The sequence below is a fragment of the Phascolarctos cinereus genome, unplaced genomic scaffold (genome assembly GCF_003287225.1).
Source record: "Phascolarctos cinereus isolate Bilbo 61053 unplaced genomic scaffold, phaCin_HiC Scaffold_4;HRSCAF=312, whole genome shotgun sequence".
NCBI classification, from domain to species: domain Eukaryota; kingdom Metazoa; phylum Chordata; class Mammalia; order Diprotodontia; family Phascolarctidae; genus Phascolarctos; species Phascolarctos cinereus.
Genome location: NW_027555847.1, coordinates 361,583,517 through 361,608,533, shown reverse-complemented (window position 1 = coordinate 361,608,533; position 25,017 = coordinate 361,583,517). Strand labels below are relative to the sequence as shown.

General features: G+C 38.5%; 1 protein-coding gene across 1 annotated transcript in view; it reads right to left on the bottom strand.

Annotated features, from left to right (window-relative positions):
- Positions 1 to 15,490: 15,490 nt before the first annotated feature.
- CCBE1 (collagen and calcium binding EGF domains 1) overlaps positions 15,491 to 25,017 on the bottom strand; it is a 347,770-nt gene continuing 338,243 nt past the window's right edge. Inside the window, exons 8-11 of the mRNA XM_020995047.2 lie at positions 23,843 to 23,982; positions 23,714 to 23,749; positions 22,964 to 22,999; positions 15,491 to 21,128 (exon numbers count right to left, since the gene is read on the bottom strand). Of these exons, the coding sequence (XP_020850706.1) occupies positions 20,895 to 21,128; positions 22,964 to 22,999; positions 23,714 to 23,749; positions 23,843 to 23,982 (446 nt within the window). The 3' untranslated portion in view covers positions 15,491 to 20,894. The remainder of the gene's footprint in view (positions 21,129 to 22,963; positions 23,000 to 23,713; positions 23,750 to 23,842; positions 23,983 to 25,017) is intronic.

Below are 25,017 nucleotides of genomic sequence, written 5' to 3'. Positions count from 1 at the left end.
ATATATAATTAAAAATACTAAAAAAAAAAACCAACAACCCATAAAAAACCCCAAACCAAAAACCCTCAAATGTTAGCTTGATGATAATGATTCCTCTGGCTCAGTTTTTGACTTAGAGATCTTTACGAAGAATTGCCTCTGTCTAAGGAACAGTGGCAAGCACCTGGTTAAACATCTCCATTTGGGGGGAAAAACCTCAACAAGCCAAGCATTAAAAAGACTTTGCATTTACGAAAGGGCTTCAGAGTTCAACTTGCTTTTCAGAAAAGCCTTTGAACACGTTCTAAAACTGCTGTAACCACATTCTGTCTGGGAAATTGGCTGCATTTGACTAAAATCTAAACAGAAACATTGGTTGACAAAGAATGCAAGCAGCACCTGGCAACTCCAACTTAGTTCAGTATTACTGGGGCCACAGTGCCCCTGGGCTGTGGCTGAGGCTTCCCTCCTGACTCAATTGTGCCACCTACTGAGTCAGCAGGGATGCTGCCACTTCTTTTCAGTACAGTTGAGATGTCTGAGGTGTTGAAGCGGGGGCAGAGATTCCACAGAATGTCAGCGCTGCTAAGGATGTAAAGGACCCTGAGGCTGAGCGTCTCCTCAATCAACTAGCAAGTATTTACTATGTGCTATGCATTATTTACAGATGGGGAAACTGAAACTAAGAGAGGTTATGTGGCTTGTTCAAAGGCACACAGCTAAAATTACTAGAACCCAAACTATATGCCTTCCGAACCTTAAGGAAGAAAAAGCACCTAACCCCCTATTAAAGAGCTATCCAGAATGTAGTGGGATATGTAGGAGGTAGTGGAATCCTCTTCATTAGAAGTCTTCAAGCAATTGCTTATCAATTATGTTGTGCTGAGGATTCTTTAGTTTGAGTTAGACTAATTGGATCCCTCAGTTTGAAACTTCTGTGACTCTATGCTTATAAGTTGAAGATTTACTTAGGATCACAGATTTAGAGCTAAAAGGGACCTTGGAGATCAGCTCTCTCATTTTGAAGATGACTAACCCGAGGCCCAGAAAAGGGAAGTGACACAGTCACAGAAAGTCATAAGGAGAAAAGCCAGGATTTGAATTTAGATTCTCTGACTCCAAATTTGGTATTCTTTCTCCTAACTCACACTTCTCTCCACTTTCCTGGATCTCTATTCTAACCTCCAAAACTTTTTAGGTGGCTCAGTGGATAGAATGTTGGGCCTGGAGTCAGGAGGACCTGAATTCAAATCTGGGCTCAGACACTTAGTAGCTGGGTGACCCTAGGTAAGTCACTTCACCCTGTTTGCCTCAGTTTCCTCATCTGTAAAATGAGCTGGAGAAGGAAATGGCAAACTACTTCACTATCTTTGCCAAGAAAACCCCAAATGGGGTCATGAATTGTTGGAGACAACTAAAATGACAGAACAACAACGTGTCTTGCCTTATGCAACTGGTATGTTCTTGAAAATGTATGTAAATCGAATCTTTGTGCATTGGATCACATTTCAGTGTACTAGAGTTCTCTAACCAAAGAAACACTATTGTGGATTATTTGCAAAGAGAAGAGTCATTACCTAATTTGTTTTTTGTATAAATTTGAATTTTCATGGATTGCATGAAATCCACGAAAACCAAGCATAGTGTTTATAACATGATGGAATTGAACTCTTTCAGGTTAGGGCCTTAATGCTTTTGACATTTAAAAAAAATTTTTTAGGCAATTGGGGTTAAGTGACTTGCCCAGGGTAACACAACTAGTAAGTGTAAAGTGTTTGGTCTGAGGCCAGATTTGAACTCAGGTCCTCCTGACTTCAGGGGTGGTGCTCTATCCACTAAGCCACCTAGCTGCCCCAGTAAGCCACCTAGCTGCCCCCATTTGACATTTTTCTTTAAAAAATCTTTCACTCTGGCATTTTAAGGTCGAAAGTTGTTTGTACTTTGGAAGAACAAGTGACCACCTCATCTATTCAGCAGCCACTTAGACGAAGAACGATGAATAGTTGAACATTATGATGGTGGTGGGGATGAGTTTCAGAGGAAAGCTGGAGAACTTCAAATATTCATCTAGAGATGTTATATGAATAGTAAGAAGTGTTGGAACAAATTATTGTGAACAAGTTAGGAACTATAGATAAAAAGATAAGAATAAGACAAATAAATACACAGTAATACCTTAAAATGATGAGAAGATGATCTCCCAGAGAAGAAATGTAGAGTAATAAAAAGTTCAGGAAGGAAGTATGGGGTTGGTGTAGGTAGAAATCCCACAGGTAATGTTGAAGACAAGTCAGAGTTCAGCTAAGGTATCAAAACTATTCTAAATTGAGTTTAGAGGTATGATATGTTCTAGCTCCTTATCCTAAAGAGTCTCTAAATTCTTTTTTTTTCTTTTTTGGTGAGGCAATCAGGGTCAATTGACTTGCCCAGGGTCACACAGCTAGTAAGTGTCATGTGTCTGAGAATGGATTTGAACTCATGTCCTCCTGACTCCAAGGCTGGAGCTCTATCCACTGTATCACCTAGCTGCCACTCTAAATTCTTTGGTAGACCTTAGTTGCCACAATGCCCCAGACTAGAGATTGCCTAAGGTCCTGTGGATATTTCAGAGTTCCTCTGGATTGGAACATACTAACAGAACCCATTTTAATACCTACTTATATCCCCTGATATGGCCTTAATCCAAAACAGCCCACTGAGATAAAGGTAAATTATCTTTAACTCCCAACTTCTACGTTCTCAGATTCTTATAGATTTCATCCTCTGGTATGAGGAACAGTGGGACTTTGTCATGGTGAGAAGGGATACCGTGATGTAAATGGATCACATTCATTCAACACATATAGAACATAGATGTATTAAATGCTTATTATGTGCAAGGTAGTGTGCTGAGTGAGGCAGAAGCATAAACACAATATTAAGCTCAACAACAATACTATGAGAAGTGAGTTGTGTAAAAATAATGTACATTCATACACATCAAATTTGGAATTTTCTAACTAAATGAGGTGAATGGGGACAGTATCTTGAGCAGGTATCATATCAAGGATGCAGTTCTAGGGAAGCTTTATTCTCCCAGACTCACCAATACCAAAGGCTGACTCCCAATCAGTTGGTAAGTAATAAATACAGCCACAGGATGTATACACACACACACACACACACACACACACACACACACACACACGTATAACACTCCCACCTACATGCAAAGTCACACAATTCACAATTCTCTTATTGTCTTTCTCAGAGGTTGTCATCTTGAGGGAGACACGAAGAGATGAATTCACGTCAGGGAAATTTTGGCGTTTCAACAGTAAGGCCGTGCCCTTCAGAGACTTACTTGGATCTGAGCCATCCTCCAAAAGTATCCAAAAATGCTAAAAGGGTTCATGATCAGGCCCAGTAGGAAACTATCACTTGTAAAGTTTCTTCCTTCCTTCTGCTTAAATCCTTTGCTACAGTCTCCTCTGTGTCCACAAAGCCTATAGAAAGATGAGCTACCATCTCCTTGGTGCTGTCCCTTGATCTAGTGCTGACTCAGCTTATAGTTTATTGTTGGCCCTGGCCAAGGTGCTGATGCAGTAAGCAATATGGCAACAGTGACTATGCAGTCACACAAAGGACATAACACCACTGGGGGTATAATCACAAATCAGGCTACTATTTTTTTGCTTCTTGGGAAGTCAGTGGCAGGACCTAACAGTAAGATTTAATGATATTATAAGAGGATTTGGCTTTTTAAAAAATGACCAGATGTCTGAGTAAAGACAAATAAGATATACACTTTGTCCTCTAGGTGCTTATTATATATTGTCTAATAACTAGGAAGGGTGTGGTAGAAAGTGAGCAGCAGTAATCGAGAAGGGAAGAGGAGCAGAAGGGACGCTATTACTCCAAGCAAATGACCACTTAACATATCCTCTTTTCCTTCCTTTGTTACTGATTAGGGAGAGATATTTATCTTGAAAGTCCTACCAACATCAGAAGGTTACTGTTACTTGTAGGCAGATAACCAGTGGCTCTTCCAGAGCACAACAGGCATAGTCTTTCTTTAAAGCAAGGTAGAATTGACAGTTCACTGCAGTGGGAAGTGAAATCATATAGTATAATGAGGTAAAATAATGGATTTGGAATCAGAAAACTTAGGTTCCTATCCTGGATCTATTGCTTACACCTTGTGTTACTTTGGACAAATCACTTAATGTCTCTGGGATTCACTTTATAAAATGAGAAGATTGGATTAATTAATTCCTAAGATTCCTTTCAGCTCATGACCTCATTGGGTTTCAGTTTCTTCACCTGTAAAACTAGGAGGTTGGATTAGGTTGTCTCAACGGTCTCTTACAGCTCTAAATCCCATGATTAGCTGAGGATATAGCCTGAAATTCATTTTCTTTCATTTTGAAAAAGCCTTTTGATTCTATTTCCTATTGTGATCCCAGGAGCTTTATCCTCCTGGTATATCCTGCAATTCCTTTTTGTCTAAGGCCAAGGAGCTGTTTAGAAGACAGTGGTAATGGGTTCACCATAAATAATTACCACACTCAAAGCAGACTTCTAAAGAAATGATCTAGCTCAACTTGAGTCACTGCTTTTGACTACATTTAACTATGATTAAGGTTCTGAGGCTGCCAAACCAATTCCTTTTCCAAATTTTAGGTCCATTATATAAAGAAATTAAGAGGAAGCAATAAAAAATGAGATAGGTTTTCAGTTTGTTCATGTCATCCAAAGGGTGTGACTAATTTTCTTAGGGAGGTGGGGAAGGCTGTGCAGTGTCAACTGGTTCTTGAGCTGCTCAAGGATTCCTCTTATTGGGACAACTTTCTGTAGTCTGAATGAACACTGGAGACTGCCCTTTATATGAAGAGCTCTTAATATCTTCAACCATTATTTAGCAATAAAATATCTCATTTACTCTTTGTTCATGCTTCCACATATATGAACATAAAAAGTTCAATCAGAGCAAAATATTTGTTTACTTTCCCCTCTCCCGGCCTTCAGCTCCCAAACAGAGATGTGCCAGTCACTTCAGATATTGAGGTTTGTTTTTTTTTTTAATCCTTGTTTCTTTAGTATAATCTTGATTATGAGCTTAGCTTTCATATTTTAAAAATTGTGTTTCTGGACAAAACCACAAATGTGTTGTGGTTGTGGGTTATTTTTCCACTTCAACCCTCCATTTAGAATCCAAGAAAACTCCACATTTGGTTTGTCAAATGTGTGTTTGATTTCCATATTTTCCCCAACATTAAAAGGAAGGCTTTGGCCAGGTCAGCGTCTGAGTCTATATTTTCCACATGTGTTCCCTGAGGTAACTTTAGTTGTGAAATACAGGATTGGGCCCAGCAGAGCTTCTCTTTCTCTGGAAATGTGGTGTGGAGTTCTGATGAGTGGTGTAGTATTAAAGGCAGCAGGATCTTATTGCATATCAATAGCACATGGGTAAGTCACTTAACCTCTCAGTGCCCCATGTCCCACCCCAGCAGCTCTTTAAGATCACAAGTTACACTGTAGTTGGTTGTTTGCACTGGTAGAGGGAATTTTTTGACTAGAATTCTCTACCCCAATGAAGTCACATGCATGGACAAAACAAATCTGTGGATGTCACATGTCTAGTCAAGAACAGCATGTTAATTAGCAGTTCTCACCTCTCTCTAATCCAGAGTGATGAATCCAGGCTTGAATTAACATTCATAGTTTCAGATGCACAACTAAACTAACACATATAGTGGATGACAGTTCTTAACTGCAAGTGCAAACTTGGAAAAAAATCTGTTTATGGATCAATAGAAACAAAGTCCACCAAAGTTACCTCAATATGGTATTCAAAACCTTTCACAATCTAGCTCCAACTGATCTTTTAAATCTTATTTGGTGTTATGTTCCCTTTGTGCACTATTTCTGCGTATTGGACTACTGCTTGGTTTCCATGATTTACATGCTGTTTCCTGCCTCTCACTCTTCATCCAGGCCTACTTTGCCAGACCTGGAATTGACTCCCTGCTTGTCTCTGACTTTTAGCCTTATCTTGGGGTGGGGGCACCTCCTGTGCTTTTTCCCCTTAAATCACCTAAATTCACTTAGATGGGTATATGTGGCATCCTTCTTCCCTCCCAGCTAGTCTAGTATGTCACAAGCTCTTTGAGAGCAGGTATTTTGTCATTTATTTTTTGGTTTTTGCATCCCTGTCACCTGACAAAGTGCTTTACACAGAGTAGGTAGTTAATAAATATTTGTTGAACTGGATTGGAATATAATTAGAGCTTAAGAACTAACAACTCAACTGAATTGCTAGTCACCTATCTATTCTCTGAGCATGTTCATTAAAATGAAAAACAATCTTATTATGGAAAAGAGAAAAAGAAGCTAGGGCTGTGGAAGTAAGCAGAGACTTTTGAAACATATCTTCATAGACAATGTGAAATTTAAGTCTTTATTTCCCAAAGTGATGTAAATTGGAATGCATAGCATTACCTAAAATGAAGAATTTAGTTTTAAGTCATAAAAATGAAAATCCTCAGAGGTAATTTCTTTAAAGAAAGAGAGAAGTTCCAAGATTTATTGATGAAGGCTTGGATTTCACAAGACATTACTCTAGTAGCTTGGATCCTCTTATCTCCTAGGTAATTTGGGATTAACTCACAGGATCTCAGAGATCATAGATAAATTTAGATTTAGATCTGAAAGAGACCTTAGAAGCCATCTATCTCAACCAATTAATTTTATAGATTAGGAAACCTGGGCCCAGAGAAGTTGGGGGAATGTGCCAAGGATCACACAGGAAACAGGATTTGGACCAAGGTTCTGTGATTTCAAATCCAGTACTATTTCCGTTGCATGGACTCCCCGCTGAAGGAGTGTGAGTGGCTCTGTTTGCAAAATGGAAAAATGAATCATATTTATTCTTCAAACCTCTCCAGATGCTCAGAGACTTTTTAAGTGGAAAAGTATAAGCCTTCATACAGAGTCTGGGTCCTCAAGGTTCACCTCTGTCCATTATGGCAGCTAGGAGAATTTGCCTATACAATCACCCTCATTTTTTGCTCTCAGTGCCAAAATTTTTGCTAAAAATGAAAGGGTTAAGAAAGTATTATAGATTCATTCATTCACTCAATAATCATTTATTGAGTTATTGCTATATACTATAACACTATGTTAGGTGCTAAGGGGTTAAAATAATAAGTAGGACATAGTATCTCCCTTCCTGGAGCTTGAATTCCTATAGGAGAGATCAGATAAGTACCCAAATAATATAGAGGGCAGTGTGGAAGGTACATCAGAGAAATGTACCAAGTTTCTTGTAAGTTTGGAAGAAGAAGAGAGTTAGGCAAGGTAGGAGAGAAAAATCATACACACAGAAACTAGTTGGTAAAAGTCACAAGACATCTAATATACATGGCAAACTGAATATACACAAATTTCATGAGTCAGCGAGGTTGGCTGTCCTTTGCTCTCGAAGAGGACCAAAATGACATCCCAATGCTAGAGTCAGATTACAGTGTATCCGACTACAGCTGCTCAGACCAATACAAGCTTGGAATGTTCTACCACAGGTCGGGCACAAATAGTGCATGTGAATATCATCAAAGTCAGTGAAAACGTAATTGGTAAAGTCAATGAGATTTGGTTTTTCGACTACCTCTGATACACACACACACACACACACACACACACACACATGCACGTAACCTATGTGACCATAGGCAAGTCTCTTAACCTCTCAGTGCTTCAGGCAACTCTCTTAGATCATAGATCAAGAGAAGGAAGGGATCTCAGAGATAATCTAGTCCAACCTCTTCATTTTCATAGGTTAGGAGTTGACAAGCTATAGCCTGTAGTCCAAATCTAGTCCACTTCCTATTTTTCTACAGCTTATGAGCCTGGAATAGTTTACTTTTATATTTCGAAATACAATGAAGTTTTCTTTAAAATGGAAAAGCCATTCTTAGCTCATGAAAACAGATGTAGACCACATTTTGCTGACCACCTGTTACAGATGCATACACTGAGGCACAGAAAGCTATGTGTGCAGGATCACATAGATAGTAAACATCAGAGGTGAAATTTGAACTTAGGTTTTCCTGACTCCATAAGGTACTGCCTTGATAATTGCAGATGATACAATCTTTGAAGAGAAGGGAATTTCCATGCTGGGAGTTCTTTATAATGATGAAAGTGTGTGTGTGTAAGCTAAATGTTCAGGGAGATGATGGATTTGGATTGGCAGAATGAGATGGGAAAGGCATAGCATTTGGGTGGAATGGTATTGTATGTACAGGAGGATGGAGATCGGAATTGACAAGTAATGAAAGGGGGACAAAAAGTAAGTTGGCTTAGCTGGAGCAGATGTACCATTAGAGGAGTGAGGAAAGAGAAGACTGGAGCAATATGGGGATGACTTTTGAAGGGCCTTGAATGCCAGGTTAAATAATTAGATTTGATACTATAGGAAATTGGCTTTTAAGGAGGCAAGAGAGTGATGTGGTTATGTAAATATTGTTTGAAAGTGATTATTTTGGCAGCTGTATATAAAACGGACTGGAATGAGAAGAAGTAGAGAGACCCCTGAATAGGTTTTCATAGTAATCTAGGCATGAGGTAATGAATTCTGGACTACAGCAATATTTTAAAAAAATGAGTAGGCCTAAGGAATATTGAAGAGAATGAACTGATTTATTAAAGATGATAAAGAAGATAGACAAGTAATAAGTATAAAGTTGGGTTTGGCCATTTGCAAAGATAAGTAGCCACAGATCGGTAACCACCCTGGAGCACTCAAGGCTATTGTCTTATTTGAGAATGATGAAATTCCAGTTAGAAATCCTCTCCCCTCCTTCCCTCATACTCATGCTTTATATGCTTCATAATCATAAAGAAAAATCCTTATGCACAAGAATTACAAGTCCTGTTTTGGGGAAGAATAGTGCTGGGGGATCTGAGTCTTACCCATAGTCTTCTAGGGAGTTCTCCGCATGATTGCTACCAGGAAAAACAGTTAAAGGAGAAAAGGTTAATTTTGTGTCTTTTGAATTATCAGCAGGTGTCCTGGGCTCTCCACTGTGGTACCTCATTTGAGGTAGGCAGTGTCTCCTGCTTCTGATTTCCTTTTCATCTTCGTTACCTGTCTTGGGTTCCATTTCTCTAGAGAACTGCTTATTGCTAGGTAACCTTCAGTAGTAATGGACGGATTATATAAATATATCGCTACTAATGCTAGTTGGCTATATTTTTTTTATCCCTTCCAGGTAAGAGAATGCCACAATCCAGTTAAAATGTATTTGCAGCCTTGAAGGAGTAAGGCTAATCTGTGACCCAAAGGAGAAGTTTCTTTTTTGATTGAGGGCAGATACTGGGGTAGAATAATGACTCATTGCCACACTTCAGAGGGGGAGATTCCTGAGGGAGTGGTTGAGAACTCTACCCTAGTCCCTTCAACCCCAGACTTTCTCATTTCCCAAAACATTGGGAGGTGGAAGGAACTGCACAAATGGGCTTTCGTTGGCACTACAGGGTAATAGTCCCTCATGCAATTATTTTTGACAGGAGCACACAACCAGAACTTCAAGTCAAGTATTCTGGCAATGAAGTAGATTTGGCTTGGATTCCTTTGCTATCTATTCTATATTGCAAAGCCTGGGAAGTGCATGGGTCTCTCTTCTCATAGGTCCTAGAGTTCATCTTAGGCCCCAAAGGTATATACACATTTAGCTTGAGATGCCAATACCTTTGGCAAATTTTATTTATTTAGAAGCTAACAAAACATTACAGGCCAAAGGCTTTCATCTTTCCCAAATATGAACAGTATATATAATGCATGCATCAGTCAGGTACTTGAGTACCCGCTTCAGATAACAAACCCTTGAACAAAGCTATAGAATAAGTACAAGAAGAAAAATGTACTTGGCTCCTGCACTTGGAAGGTTGTTGAGAAGTAACTTCTTTTTGAAATGTTTTCCAGCTGTGATTTCCTCCCTGAATAATATGAAACTAATTCAATTTGTGGCATCTTTTACCTTTCCAGGTTTTCCTTAAGGCAAATTACCAGCATATGGCTCTCCATAGTTTTATATAGTTTTTACAGCTTTGGCTGAGACTTTTACTATATTGGAAATAAATGAGCTCATTGAAATATAGAAGAGAGATGTGTTGTCCACTATATGGCCCATCAGCTGCTATGAATTATCTCTAATGTATAATGAGGGGTAGAGTGTCAAGAGGAATCTGAAGGATGACGCAGAAAAGATCCAGTGGATTGCATATAGGTTTCTATAGGGAAACATGAAAAAGCTAAAAGGGCCAAGAAAATGTTCCAGGCTGTTTAAAAATAAACAAACAAACAACTAAACCGTGACATGTTGGAAGCCATTCTATTCCAACATGCAAACTATTTAGAAAACAAAATGTGAGCTACACAAATATGGTTTTCATTCTCATTTTCCCTTCTAGCTAGTATTCCCCAAACCATCAGACATAGTATAAGTGAAGGAGGTAGAAGAGTAACTGTGGTGGGAAAGTTTGAGAAGTGAGAGCAAAGGATGCTTACTGACAGTTGTCAACCAGCCAGAAATGGAACAGAAACCAGGAGCCTCAGAATATTCTGAAGAGGCTGGTGTATGAACTGTTTGAGACAGCAATGTCATTACATTCTAGACTCACTTCTGCCTCCCATAGAGAATAATCTAGACTTCAGGTTGGCAACCTGTGTTATAAGAGTTGCTTTTAAGTTGCATGGCTGGAGCAGCTCTAAGCAAAGCCAACACTAAGCCAGCCATAAGAAAAATGGTGAAGTAGGCAAACGTTGTCTTTGCTCTCTTGTTAGTTTTCTTATCAGAGACCCTTTTCTCCTTCCTGGTATCATGTCCAGGAGGCAGTCTTGGGTCCCATTCTGGATCTCAGCTGACTGGAATCAAATATCAAAATCTCTTTCTGGATTTTAAAGCCATTTTTATAATCTGGATCCTTCCTAACTTTGCAACCTTCTTATCCCTTTCTCCCCTCCATGTATTCTACAACCCAGTGACACCGACCTCCATACTGTTCCCCCAACAAGACGCTCCATCTCCCATGCACTTTTATTGGCTATTCCCTGTGGAATTCTTTCTTTCCTCATCTGCATCTCCTGGCTTCCCTGATTTCCTTCAGATCTCCATAAAATTCCAGCCTTCCTTTAATTTAGTTCTTCCTCTCTAAGATTATCTACAATTTATTTTGTCTATGTCATGTTTGTACATAGTTGGTTACATATTGTTTTTCTGATTAAACTGAACTTCTTTAGAGCAGGGATTATATTTTACTCTTTTTTTTAATTCCCAGTACTTAGTATACAGTGTCTAGCACATACTAGGTGCTTAATAAATGCTTCTTGACTTGATAGTGTTATCTGATAATTGAGATGTTAGTTGTCACACGGCATAATTTATAATTCCACCCAGTGGAATCTGCCTTTTAAAATTCAGCAGATTACTAAAAGGAGATTATTAAAAAGTAATAGATACTTTAAAGGTAGATTCTAATATGGAGAAAAATCAGAGTGGGTATACTTGTGTTAGAGACCAGATCAGAAGACAGAGTAAATACAAAGGCTGGTGGATTTATTATCTCAGAACCAGCCCTTATTAACTATTGGTCCTGGGGCAAATCATTTAACCTTTCTATGCCTCAGTTTTCCCATCTGTAAAATGAGGGTTACAATATCTGTACCACCTACCTCACAGAGTTGCTGTGAAGAATTGTTTTGTAAAACTTGAGTGTTCTATAAATGTAATTTATGATATTGAAATGAAATGGCAAGGAAGATAACTGAAGAGTTATGACAGTTTTCTATATATCTTTATGACCTTATATATTTATATCTTCATGATAGCTGGGGGAGAAATATTTCTGGGAGCATGGTATGGGGGGGAAGCAAATTCTGTCTTTGCCACTTATGCCCTTAGGGCACTTACCCTTTTGGGATTTCAATTGTCTCATCTATAAAATGAGGTTGGTTAATACAAATCAGTGGTATCAACCTCAAATAGAAATGGAGATCACTAAACCATATATAAGAATTCCTGCAGGTTGCATATTGACTTAGAAAATAACATATTAATATTATATGTTTTATTATATTTTCATTCATTTTATTAAATATTTTAATCTGGTTTGGGTTGCACTCAGGAGTGTTATGGGCTGCATGCAGTTCATGGGTCTAGTATGTAACACCTATGTTATAAATGGCTTGTAAGTTTCTTTCCTTTGCAGCTAGGTGGGCAGTGGGCAGAGTGCCAGACCTGGAGCCTGAAGACTCATCTTCTTGAATTCAAGTCTGGCCTAAGACACTTACTAGCTGTGTGACCATAGGCTAGTCACTTAACCTTGTTTGCCTGAGTTTCCTCATCTGTCAAATGAGCTAGAGAAGGAAATGACAAACCATGCCAGTATCTTTGCCAAGAAAACCCCAAATGGCATCACAAAGAGTCAGACACAACTGAAAATGATTGAACAACAACAACAACAAAAGTTTCCTTCCTTCTCTAAATCCATGAGCCTTCTGGTATTGGTGTAGAGCAGTGGCTCAAATGAAATAATCTTTGCAAATCACTTCAAAAAATTACACAAACTTAGATGTGTTTCACAAATGCCCATTATTATTACTGGTATTGTTATTATTAATTATTACACTGAGAACAGAAGTAATTGTAAGGATAATGGTCACACAGTTCCTTGATAGTGATAAATATGCAACAGTCAAGCTTACTATGAACTTGAATCCATAAAATATTTATTACTTCATAAACTTGACTTCCTCAGTCAAGTAGTCACTCAGTTTTGGAGGTAATCACTACCTCAAATACCTATCAAATTCTGGTAGAGTAGAAAGAGCACTGGACTTGAAGTCAAAGGTTCTGGCTTCAAATCCTGCCTCTCTGGGGCTCAAGTATCTCCATCAATAAAATGGGAGGATTGGATTAGGGAAGCTCCTGGCTTTAAATCTATGGTCTTATAATCCTTTGAATGAATTCCCTAGGCCAATACAGTTTTGTAGAATAGAGGGTGAGTTTCAGTGCAGCCCAGATCCCCAATTTACATCAAACCATCTCCATTCTCCCTCTACCCGCTAATACTTTTGAGTCTAGACTTTCCCAATTCAACCACAAACACAGCATAGAATTATTGTTGGATCACCCACAGCTGAACAAAATCTGCTGAAGTGACCGCCCTGTACACTCCATTCAAGACACAAGCAGCAGTAGGCTTTGGATGTCTGTGATATGGAGATGTTTATATCCCACAGCCTTGAATTTCAAAAGTAGGTCATTCTTTTCCATAGCTTTAATACTCTCCTCTGCGGAAAAACAAATCTAAATTACTTTATGAGAAGTGAGGTTGGAACCAAACAAAGGTGCTCAAGTTACCAACCAAGTACACAAATTTGATGTCAAGAGACAACAAGGTTAAATTTTTCATCCAGATCTCAATCCAGAAAGCTACTTTTTCAATTAAGCAGGCTGAAAACATGTATTATGTGTGAACAAGTCTTGCATATTTCTCAGACCACTGTTTCACAGAGAAAATTATCAAGAATTTCCCCCAGAATGGGCCAATGATGGGCAAGAACACTAGGCCTAGAATCAGGAAGACCTGAGTTCAAATGCAGCCTCAGACATTTACTAGCAGTGTGACTCTGAGTGAGTCACTTAATCTCTGTTTACCTCAGTTTCTTCATTTGTAAAATGAGGATAATAATAGCATCTATCATCCAGAGTTACTATGAGGATCAAATGAACTTTACAAATATGTAAAGCACTTTGCAAATCTTAAAACACCATGTAAATGCTAGTTCTTCTTCTTCTTTACTACTACTACTACTACTATTACTATTTGCTTTGAAAGCAAGAGAGTCTAGTACAGTGGGCAGCTACAGTTTGCTTCAGAGTGGATGATAAAGCCCTTGTCACTGGCTATACAGTAGCACTAGACCTCATCCAGTTTCCCTTTGAAAGGCCCAAGTCACCTTGCCCAGACTAAATGGGAATGCTCTTTGTTTTCTTAATTTTCCTACTAGGGACTGTTGCATTCCAAGTGTCATACAGCAAGGGGAGACCTCACTACTGTCTTCCAGTACTACCACTCTGTGATAATTGCTAGAATTTCAATGTGAGCGTTTACACCTTGGAGCTTAATGCTACAAATCAGAGCTTGATTTGTTGTTTTGTTGATTGCCTAGGCTTAAGAAAATGATGAAGAAAATCTTAATAATGCAGATTAAAGTTAAAATTGTATTGTGGGTAAATTCCTTTCCTCGCACCCTACCTCAGCTGGTTATTAAATATTTGCCAGCATATCCTTGGTCACAGAAGATTTTCCCATGATGGTAGAATTTGGATTCAGAAGCCTTGCACTGGGTTTAAGGATTCAACTCACTCTCTGAAATTAGGAGGTAATATCCATGGGACATAGGAAATAAGATGCAGGCTTTGAATATTGCCTGTAAGGTAGGTTGACTGCTTCACATCTGTGTTTTTAACGCTTTTGTTTGTGAAGCAAGGGAGTGATCAGGGAACCACTTATCAGTGGGGCCCCACAATCTGCCTGATGGAACTATGGGACATATGGGGCAGTCAATAGACAACAAAATATAAGAATGTACCCTTTCAGACTTTGAGTGGGCCATTTAGACCTTGTAAGGACATTCAACTTTTGAGTGGGTCCAGCTGCAGCCAGGAGAGTAGTACCAGACTGTGAGGCCAGGGCTAATGGATGCTGCTTTGATGGAAGCTCAGATGGGTGCTACTTTGAGGCTTGGCTGTAGTCACCATTGAATCCAGTCTCTGGCTCATCTGACATCCTGCTCTAGGGTCCTACTATGCATTCTTGGACCCACATGCTAGGACCATGAGGAGTCTCAGCTCTGAGATCTGCTATCTTTTGGTCAGGCTCCTAGCTCCAGGGGCCAGAATTTTGATTCCCCTCACCAACACTACTCAACTCGGCAGCTAGACTTTCCTCTCATATGGCATGTAGTTTGGGTCTCCTACAGCCATTTGCTTTTATTATAAAATACCAACACACTGGGTGAGGAGAGGAGAAAGAAATCTCCCTCCATTAGCCATACAGTGTGTACTAGGAAACACAAGGAAAAAGAAGTGAGTCCTTAAGCACTTCTTCAGGAGTTGGATTTTTTCCTCTCTTCTTGACTGTCTTGGAGTAGAGTTAGTTTTAGTGTAGACTACAGAGGGGCATTGATAATAATTTTATTCAATCATCAATTACCTTTATCCAGGGGTTAACACTCTATTAGAAGGTGCAAATGGCCACTCAACGTCTGAGAGAGACATTCTCTTCTGCCTCATTGTCTGTTACCTGATCACTCCATCCTGCAATTTCATCAAACTGACTGGGTGAATCAGTTGATCAGGGTTCCCTTAACAAACCCTCTTTTTACTCATCTTTATTTGTTATAAGATCAAAATTTGACTCCTCAAAAGGAATGAGCTTTATGACAAAAACAACTACAAAAATATAAGAAAAAATAACTTTGTAATTAAGCATACATAACAAATGTTCTTCATGAAAATCACATACATAACTATTTTGAATATCAGACCATGTGCTTCATATGCCTGTTATAAATAATGAGCAATATGGTTACTGAAGTGGACGACCAATCACTAGGAAATAACAGTCATTATACAAATACAATCCCAGGGGACTCTCTATGAGACATAGTACATGCTTGTTGACTTGAATTGGTTTGAACCTATCAAAGCAGCAATGGCCTCCTGTTGTTGCTGGAGTGTCCACGTGTACTCACATGTGCTGGTGGGAGGCAAGGGGGTATTTGGCAAAAACTCTTCTTATCCTCTGACTTTCCTAAAGCAACAGGTTTTCTTCCCATTATGAGTAGTAGGAAAGCTACCAATGCAGAAATAGCACTACACTTCTTTGCAAATAGAATCCTGCTATTGATTTTCTGTCATGAAACATGTTGATGGTTCTGTATTTCTCATCAATAGCTTTAGGCAAAGTCCTTCTTACCTAAAACTCTTATTCAGATTTTTACAAAAAATTCTCTTTGGCGAAATTTGTGTGTTTATGGCAAAACTTTATAAAATGTGGCTGACGAGTCTGTGTGTGTGTGTGTGTTTTGTGCGCGCACATGCGCACGTGTGTGTGTGCGTGTGTATGTGACACAATCCCAAATTGCCCACTCTGGGAGGAGGGTGAGGAGGCAGGGCCCCCAAATAGTATGCTGGATATATTGCTTCCTGTACCTACACAGAAAGAAGCTGTGGGTACCTGCTTTTCTGTGGCTTTCCATGGGTGATGCCTCCCTTTGTCAGGCACAGCTTGAACCAGGTATTTATTTTTTTCCTCAACCCAGTGTAGCCTGGGAGGAGCCAGATGGCCCTGAATTGATTTTCTCTGAGTACACTGTCAGCTCACATACACTTACTGTACCTGTAGGGGCTTAGGACATTAGTCATCTAAAGCTTCAGAGTGGCCAATTCTTTATCTGGCTGCCAGCAAGTTGAGGTTGGGTTTTTGCCCCACTTCGAGCACAGGAGGGCACATTCTTTCACTATCCATAGCTCTCTCAGGAAACTAGGAATGTTCTCAATGTGAAATGTAATTCTGCCTGCCTTGAAGACAATTTCCAAACTACTTTTTTTTTCAGCAAAGGAAAACATATCTTTACCAAAAAAAATTTTTTTAAAACAATCTCAAACCATTTAAGTGAGTTATTTGGATACAAAAATTTTGAATCAAATTTATCATGAAGTATTGCAGGTGATCATAAATAATTCTTGACACGAACTATAAATGCTGATTCATTACAAATATACTGAGTTCTACCTGTTCTCTATTCAAAACATAGTTGTCCAGTAGGTTTAGAAGTAGTATTTTTATATATGTGGAAATTTGTTTTAAACATAACTAAAAGATACATTAGGAATAAAATAATGTCCTATTTGATGTTACATGTTCTTTGAAAAACATCATTTGGGTAAATAAAATATTCATTTAATGTTGTGATAGAAGCCTGTATTTGAGACTTCTTCAGGCTAACCATTATCTAATAAATCAACCTGAACCAGCAGGTTGAGATTATGAAAGACAAAAGATAACTGTGCACTTGCCTACAATTCCCAACATGCAATATTCTTTGAATGAGGTGTGGGAATCTCAGTTCTAATTAGCTTTAGTTTTTATAATTTGAATATATTATCCTAGTCTATAACCCTCTGTGTGGTTAAGTTTGTATTTTATGAGTGTTTGACAATAGAGAGAGTTCCAAAAATATGAAACAGTTTTGAGGGAAAAAGTAATAACATTTCTCATTTTTGCCATATCGAAGACAGATTCAATCATTTCTCATAATCCATGGCACCATTTTCTTAAGCATTCATCCAACCACACCCTTTAAATAATGTCCTCCACAAACAAGCAAAACATCAAATATATTCTAGGCAAAACCAACAGCTGCTGAGCAAATTTCTTCTGAAACCCAGTGCTGGGAAAAGCCAGGGCTATATCGTTGTAACTGGCTGGACCAAAGGAAGCAGAAAGGATGCTGGGAAAGAAACAGGCATATGGAAAGCTAAATGGGCCAATCTTGGTCTGAAAAGCTGCCTCAGAGGAGGTTTTCTTTTCTCAAAGTTCTGGGACGTTCAATGGAAGCTTCACAGAAATAAGGGACGCAGGCTTGCAGTGTTTATGCTGAGCACAGCTGTTGGCTAATTGTGATTGGATTGTGGTATTTGATGGGTGTGTGTATCATGCATGTGCTAGGGCATGGAGAGGGGATTGTTGCTACCAGTCCATCAGATGTGTGTCCAGAGAATCTCTTAGCATTCTTAAGACTGAATAGAAAAAACCCCATTGCCTAGCCAAAAAAAAAAAAAAGACTGAACAGCAAAAAGAAAACAAGATGAAATAAAAATATGATGTCCAAATGCTAAAGCAATGAGGCTCCCATGCTTAATTGAAAATTGCAGTTTTAGAACTGCAAGAGACCTTAAAAGCCATCGAGTGCGATACTGTCATTTTACAGATGAGGAAACCAAAGAACAAAGGACATAAGTGAATTGCCCAGGGTCATTACAGCTAGGAAATGTCTGAGGCAGAGTTTGGAAGCAAATCTTCCTAACTCCAAGCCTAATAATTTATACACCATACACCTGGCTTCCTCTATTCACTGCCCATAGGGCTGTGCCACTTAGCTACTCATTTTTACCGTTGGAAAGACAAATCACACAGGCTAGAGGAACATAAAAGGTCCATAGCTAATTGCATTCATGGAATCACAGACTTAGGGACAGCTATATGGTAAGGTGGATAGACTGCTGGCCTTAGAGTCTGAAGGACCTGAGTTCAAATCTGGCCTCAGACACTAGCTGTGTGACCCTGGGCAAGTCACTTAACCTCATTTGCCTCAGCTTCCTCATCTGTAAAATTAGCTGGAGAGGGGAATGGCAAACCATTCTTGTATCTGTGCCAAAAAAAAAAAAACCCAACCCAAATGTGGTCATGAAGTGTCAACCCAACTGTTGTTGTTTGTCTTTTGTTCTTGAAGAGGACCGGGACATCAGGGAAGTCATGCCATGACACGCAGGTAAATTGGATTTAAGTGAAGGAGGGTGGTGCAAAGTCAAAACAACATTCACAACGTTAACCACACAAGGGCTTAGGAATCACAATTTTCACTGCTAAGAAATAGAGGGAAAAGGTCCAATTAGGGGAAAATGAAAAGGGCTTCTACCTTCTCTGTAGGGGGAAGAGAAAGAAGGAAGCAGCAGGTATTTTTAGAATGGTGGTAAGGAAGTCATGTGATTTTTACCAAAAATAAACAACGACCTCAAGGATTTCCAAATGAATGACCTTTTTTTAAACTTCCCAATGAGATCCTGTTCCTAGTTAATCCTAAGAAGAAGGAATCTAAAGCACAAATAGGTTTCTTTATTAGCTTCCTCAGTGCCTAGCCCAGTGTGACTTGACCAGAGAGGAGAATTGGGGGAAGTTTCAGCTCACTGTAAGGAAGACAGCAATTCAAACAACTAGAATGGCTTGTTTCCATGAGACAGTGAGCTCCCTTTCACTATAATGAATGCTTAACCAGGATCTTGTTAAGTGGCTTCATCCACTGGCCAAAGGAGTTGGGGCTAGATGGCTTCTAAGATCTCTTCCAAATCTAAGATCCTAAAAGTATATAAACACTTGGTTTGAATTGAATGTTTAGGAAAAAATGTCCTTTGTAAATTGTTTTTTGTAGTTGTAGAAGAAGGGAACACAAGGATAAGAACTGAAAGGGCAAGAGAAAATAGAATTTTTCCTCATCATAAATTATAGGGTAATGATATTAGGAAGGACAACTTTTGCTGATTGAGGAATGCTCATTTTTGCTCAGTCCCCCCCTCCAACTAAATGAAATTTCTGTAACCACCATAGCTCCAGTTATAGTGGCAAAGTTGGTGTAGACTCATGATAGGCCCTCTAATATTAAAGGAGAGTTCACCTGTAGATTTAACTATTTCTCTTCATTTGGCCATGAAAAGAGAGAAAATGGCCCTGAACCAGAGGCTTTCACACAGCCTGGAGTCCCATCTTACATTGATTCAATTGCTCTGGCCCAAGGGCAGAATGGCTCTCTGGGATCACATTAAAGTTTCTTCAAGTGCCAAGTCTAGCCTGGGGAATTTGTATCCCTTTCCACCCCCTTATGTGGCTAGTGACCCTGCTTTTATGAACAGTGTGATTTACTGAGAAGAGTTCTTCAAAGCCTACCTACACATATGATCAAAGAGTTAGAAAATCTCCTGGCATATCACTCCTTCATGGTTTCTGGTGTGCATCAGTACATTTCATCTCTTTAGGTATGCAATATTCAACACATTTGTGTAAAAGAAGAAGGAATTTGTTCCTATAGCATGCAGCACTTTTTACTCTGAATGTGGTATTTACTTAAAAGCAAGGCAAGGACACTTTAACAGTCACATTTCGGGTTTTAAAAGCTGCATTATATATACCAGCAAATATTATAATTCTGCTTTCTCCTTGGTCCCTACTACTTCATCCAGTGACAGTAAGAAATCTTATCTAATTATGGATATTTCAAAATGATAGGACCTCATTAATGTTAGACAAATTACACACTATTTTAGGGAACTTCCCCTCCTCCAAAAATCTTGACCAATTGGTCAAGACTGATTGGTTAAGAGCTTTGTTCCTTTAGTTACATCCTTCAGTTACATACTTTTCTGTATTAGGAATCACAGAAGATGAGAAGGTACATAGAAGTTATTGTCTGGATTAGTGAAGGAAGTCTCTTTGTCGATGAAATTATGGCTCCAAATATTAGCCTTGTGTCATTTTGTATGTATCTATACATGTGCATGTTGCTTCCCCCATTAGACTATAAACTCCTTGAGGGCAGGTTCTAGTTCACTTTTATCTTTGTATCCCTAACATCTAGCACATAATGGGTGTGTAACTAACCGATAAATCAATTTTTTTGTAAGTGGATTTGGCATTTTCTCACCTGGCAAATTATCTTGTGTTTTGGGGACATTCTCACAGGTTTTTACAAAATGAACAGATTTCTGATGGCAAAACTCTGGAAGTTTCTTTGAATCCTTTAGCTGAAACAAAAGGAAACTAATGGAAAAACTGTCTCATTAGCCTAACTGGCTTAGGCTAGGAAACATATCAGTCAGTCACTGGTCTACTTACCAACAGATAAGGAAGAGGGATGTTAAAAGAGTATTTGGAAGCAAAGAGGTACAAAGGTAGAAAGCAAGGGGAAGAGTAAATAAAATAAAAATCTATCTTTTAAATCCCCAGTGCATTTTTTTTCTTTCCATCATTCAAATTCAGGAGAGAATCAACCTTTTCATCTCCTACTTTTGATGTGAAATACCTAGACCCTGCTAAGGATATAAGTCTTTGTGAATTCTTGAGTCTCTTGTCTCAGTTCTCTTTGGATAGTCCTCTCCAGAACCAAAGTCTAAGACATCTGGGTAGTTGGTAAATTCCTGAGGTAATGGGAACTCTTCTGCTGATGAATGAGTCCGGTGCCCAAACACCTTCTCCTGAAGTTCTGCGATGTCATTTCGGATGTCAGCCATCATCAGCAAGAGGAAATCAAAAGAACCAGGGGGTCCCTGTACATTTAGAAGTAGAACTCAGAGTCAGAATATTGTAGCCTCAAACCTAGCCAATACCTAAAGTGTCCAAAAGTGGTTTGATTTGCTAAGGTCTACTGATCAATGTCAACTGCTAACTTGATGGGAAATGCATTTGCTGAATTCCATTGCTCAAGCTGAGCTGTCCTGGGGATGACAATAATCAATCAGAGGTTCTCAAACCTTCAAATTACATGTGACCTTGGGCAGATTATTTAGTCCTTTAACACCTTTGTTTCCTGCTTTGTAAAATGGTGAAGGAGTTAGAATGATCATCTCAAGAGACTCCCCAGAGTACAAGTATTAAAATCTATTTTAAAGGCATTTTGCTCTGTGAATGACTTAGCTATTCTTAGTAATACTTAGTATTACTTAGTAATTACTTAGTAAATCAAAGACAGTTACACAGGACTCATAATGAAAGATGCTATCCATCTCCAGAGAAAGAACTGAAGGAGTCTAAATGCAGATCAAAGCATACTTTAAAAAAACTTTTATTATTTTATTTTTCTTGGTTTTTTTGTTTATGTTTTCATTTGCAATATGGCTAATATGGAAATACATTTTGTATGACTTCATACATATAACCAATATGGGGTTGCTTGCCTTCATAGGAAGGGGGAGATGGAGAGGGAGGAAGAGAATTTGGAACTCAAAATTTTGAAAAATGAATGTTAAAAATTATTTTTACATGCAAATGTAATTTGAAGACTTTAAAGAATAAAAAATCATGTTGTCAGTTTTACATACATGGAAAATGACAATAATTTAAAACCACCATGAGAGCACGTTATAAAGAAATTAGTCTTTTAATAATTAGGAAATAATCAAAGGATTTCTAGTTTTATATATAGTGCACACATATCATTTCCCATTGTTAAAATACTTATTTATCATTAAATCCACTTAACACCATTTAGTAATCACCACTCCTGGTGATATGAGAAAGTTTAAGTGGGCATTTCCCTTGTCTTCTGGGAAATAACAATCTCAAGCAGACACTACAGGTGCAGCCTGTTAAATATTAGTTAAGTTTATGAATTTTTTTCTAGAACTTTGATGAGTCTGTTTCTGGTGGTGATGGTGTCTGTTTTACATTGTAAGATCACAGAGGGCAGAAGTCATATGCATTTAGCTCACTTTGTAGAATGTTCCCAAAGAGCACCATTAAGAAACAGGTAGGTTTATTAACGCCAATAAAGAGATCTTTGTTTCGTATGGTTAAAGCAGTGGTTAAGTTTATAGGACGTTGGGACTGAGTAGTTTTTTAAAAAAAATAGTTTTTTCTTTTCTGATTTTTTTCTTCTTTTAGACTTGTGAGTGTTCACAGAACACATGGATAAGAGGCATAGGAAACTAGGGTTTTGAGTTTCCCAGAGAGGGCCTTCTACCTAAGGCAAGGTTTCTTACTCTTTTTTGTACCACAGGCCCCCCACCTCCCTCCTTTGGCAGTCTGGTGAAGCCTATTGACTCCTCAGAATAATGATTTTAAGTGGAAAAAATAGAATACATAGGATTACAAATAAATCAATTGTACTGGAATACATTGATTAAAATACTTTTTAAAAAAAAATTTCATGGACTCTAGGTTAAGAATGCCTGACCTAAAGATTAGCCATGATTTGAGAAAAAAGAAAAGCAGCTGCACTGGCTTCAGCAGATCTTTTCACAGTAATAAAACACTATTCTGAAGAACCAAATGAGAAAATAAGGAGGCCATCATTCTTATCCAAGTCTACACTGATTAAGGGTCATTCAAAAGTCTTTCCAAAGAACATCCTAGCTTGGTAAGATCAGACAAATAATGTACTTACTGGAGATCCTTTGGGCCCAGGAGCTCCTCTCTCACCCTAGAAAAATCAACAACAGGATTGCTATCTAGAACAAGTATTTACTATTTTATTTCTACTTAAAAATAAGAAAGAAAAAGAAGACAAAAACACCAAATAACAAACTTCTATGATTAAAACCAAATGTAAGGCTGCAGCTGTGCCTCAGGGACCCACTTATTTGTACACAGCTGCCCAGGTCCAATGTCTCAGATTTCCCCCAAGGCCATATATTTCCAAACCAGGTTTGACAAAAAGAGCACACATATCCCCAGGCAACTTACATAGTTACTTGCAAACTTTGAAAACTAACTCTTGTGGATTCTCCACTCCATCCCTCTCCCTGCTCCACCTCATGAAGTGCCACCCATATCAGAAAGCAGATAGTTTTCAAAGTAAAATTACCAATTAGTTTCTGGAGTCAAATCTCTCAAAAAATGCAAAAACCTTGCAAAAGTCTTTGGTCAAAGAGAAAAGAATGTATTTTTATTATTATTGCATAGGGGTGAATTTAAAATAGGACTAGGGAATTTCTTTCAAGATTTTTCAATTTTCTCCGTGAGATATTTTTCTAATTTCCCTCCCAACTTTTATATTTCAGAGAAAATCTCTTTGCCTCAGTTTTTCTCCTCCCCTTGGAAAATGGGAGTATTAATGCTTGAGGCTCAGTTGGTACCTATAATTTTGATGACAAGGAATATTTAAACTTGCAAAGACTGAACTTTTAGCCCATACCTTGGAACCATCTCTTCCTGGTGCACCTGGTGGACCCTAAAAGACAAAGGAATCCTGTCAAAAAGAAAAGGAAATGAAAACAGAAAAAAAGAAACCCCCATAGTAATGTGGATTGGAAAAAATACTAACCACAGGGCCCCTCCGGCCTTGCTTAATATGAGAGAGGTCAGGAGATGGTCCAATGGGTCCCATTGAGCCCCTGGGGCCAGGCTGTCCAGGAGGCCCAGGTACCCCAGGAAATCCAGGGCTTCCTTTTGGTCCAGGTGACCCTGTAATCAAAAGACATCCTGTAAATCTAACAGCCTGAGAGATGAACACTGGGGCAATTGTCTCTCTAGCTAAGTCTTCTAGCATTCTATTCTGATTCTTCTAGAGCAGGGGTTCTTAACCTGTGGATCTGTAAACTTTTAAAAATATTTTTTGATAATTCTATCCATGACTTCAATAATTTAACATAATTGGTTTAATTTGTAATCTGATATATTTAATTTTATTCATTTAAAAATTATTTTTAAAAATATTCATTTTTCTAAGAAGAGGGGTCCATAGGCTTTATCAGATTGCCAAATAGGTCCATGACATCAAAAAGGCTAATAACCTCTTCTCTAAAGCTACCTTTTACTACCTTTTAGGGAGCTTCCATCTTAGGTTATACTAGGTGACAACTAGCAAAAGAGTGTGGTTTTCAGGTCCCTGAGAAAAATTCTAAAATTTTCAGATTATATAGATGTGAATTTAGGGCCAGACACAGGTCTTAGAACAGACAGGCTAGTTCAGATTTCATCTAAACTTGTCACTCATCCAGATTTTGAATTCCATTTCCAGGTATGTGGTTGGGAAGGAGATGAGTTTCTTCCTTTGATTCAAAGAATTCCTTCAACAGCCCAAAGCCAGCCACTTCCAGGACCAACACTTTACAAGAGTTTACACAGTGAATAAACACATCAGGAAGCACTGCATTACCAGCCAAGCTACAGTTACATGTGTGGGATGCACAGCTCCATACCCTTCAATTCTATGGGGGCAATGAGTACAAAAGCCTGGTTTCCAATCCTAGGAATTGAGCTTTGCCAAATATCTAATGATATGCTGAGACCCTTTCTTTAATAAATCTGTATATTCTGTGATTGAATTACCTTAAGATATAGAACCAGAATATTAATTAATTGAACAGCAATTAAGAATTAATTAATTATAAAGAAATCTTATTACCCCTTGAGCTACCCTAATAAACCTCAGGAACAAGTTTTAAAACGTTAAAAGCAAAGAATTAAGAAGAATCAGAAATTCATGGAAAAGCAAAG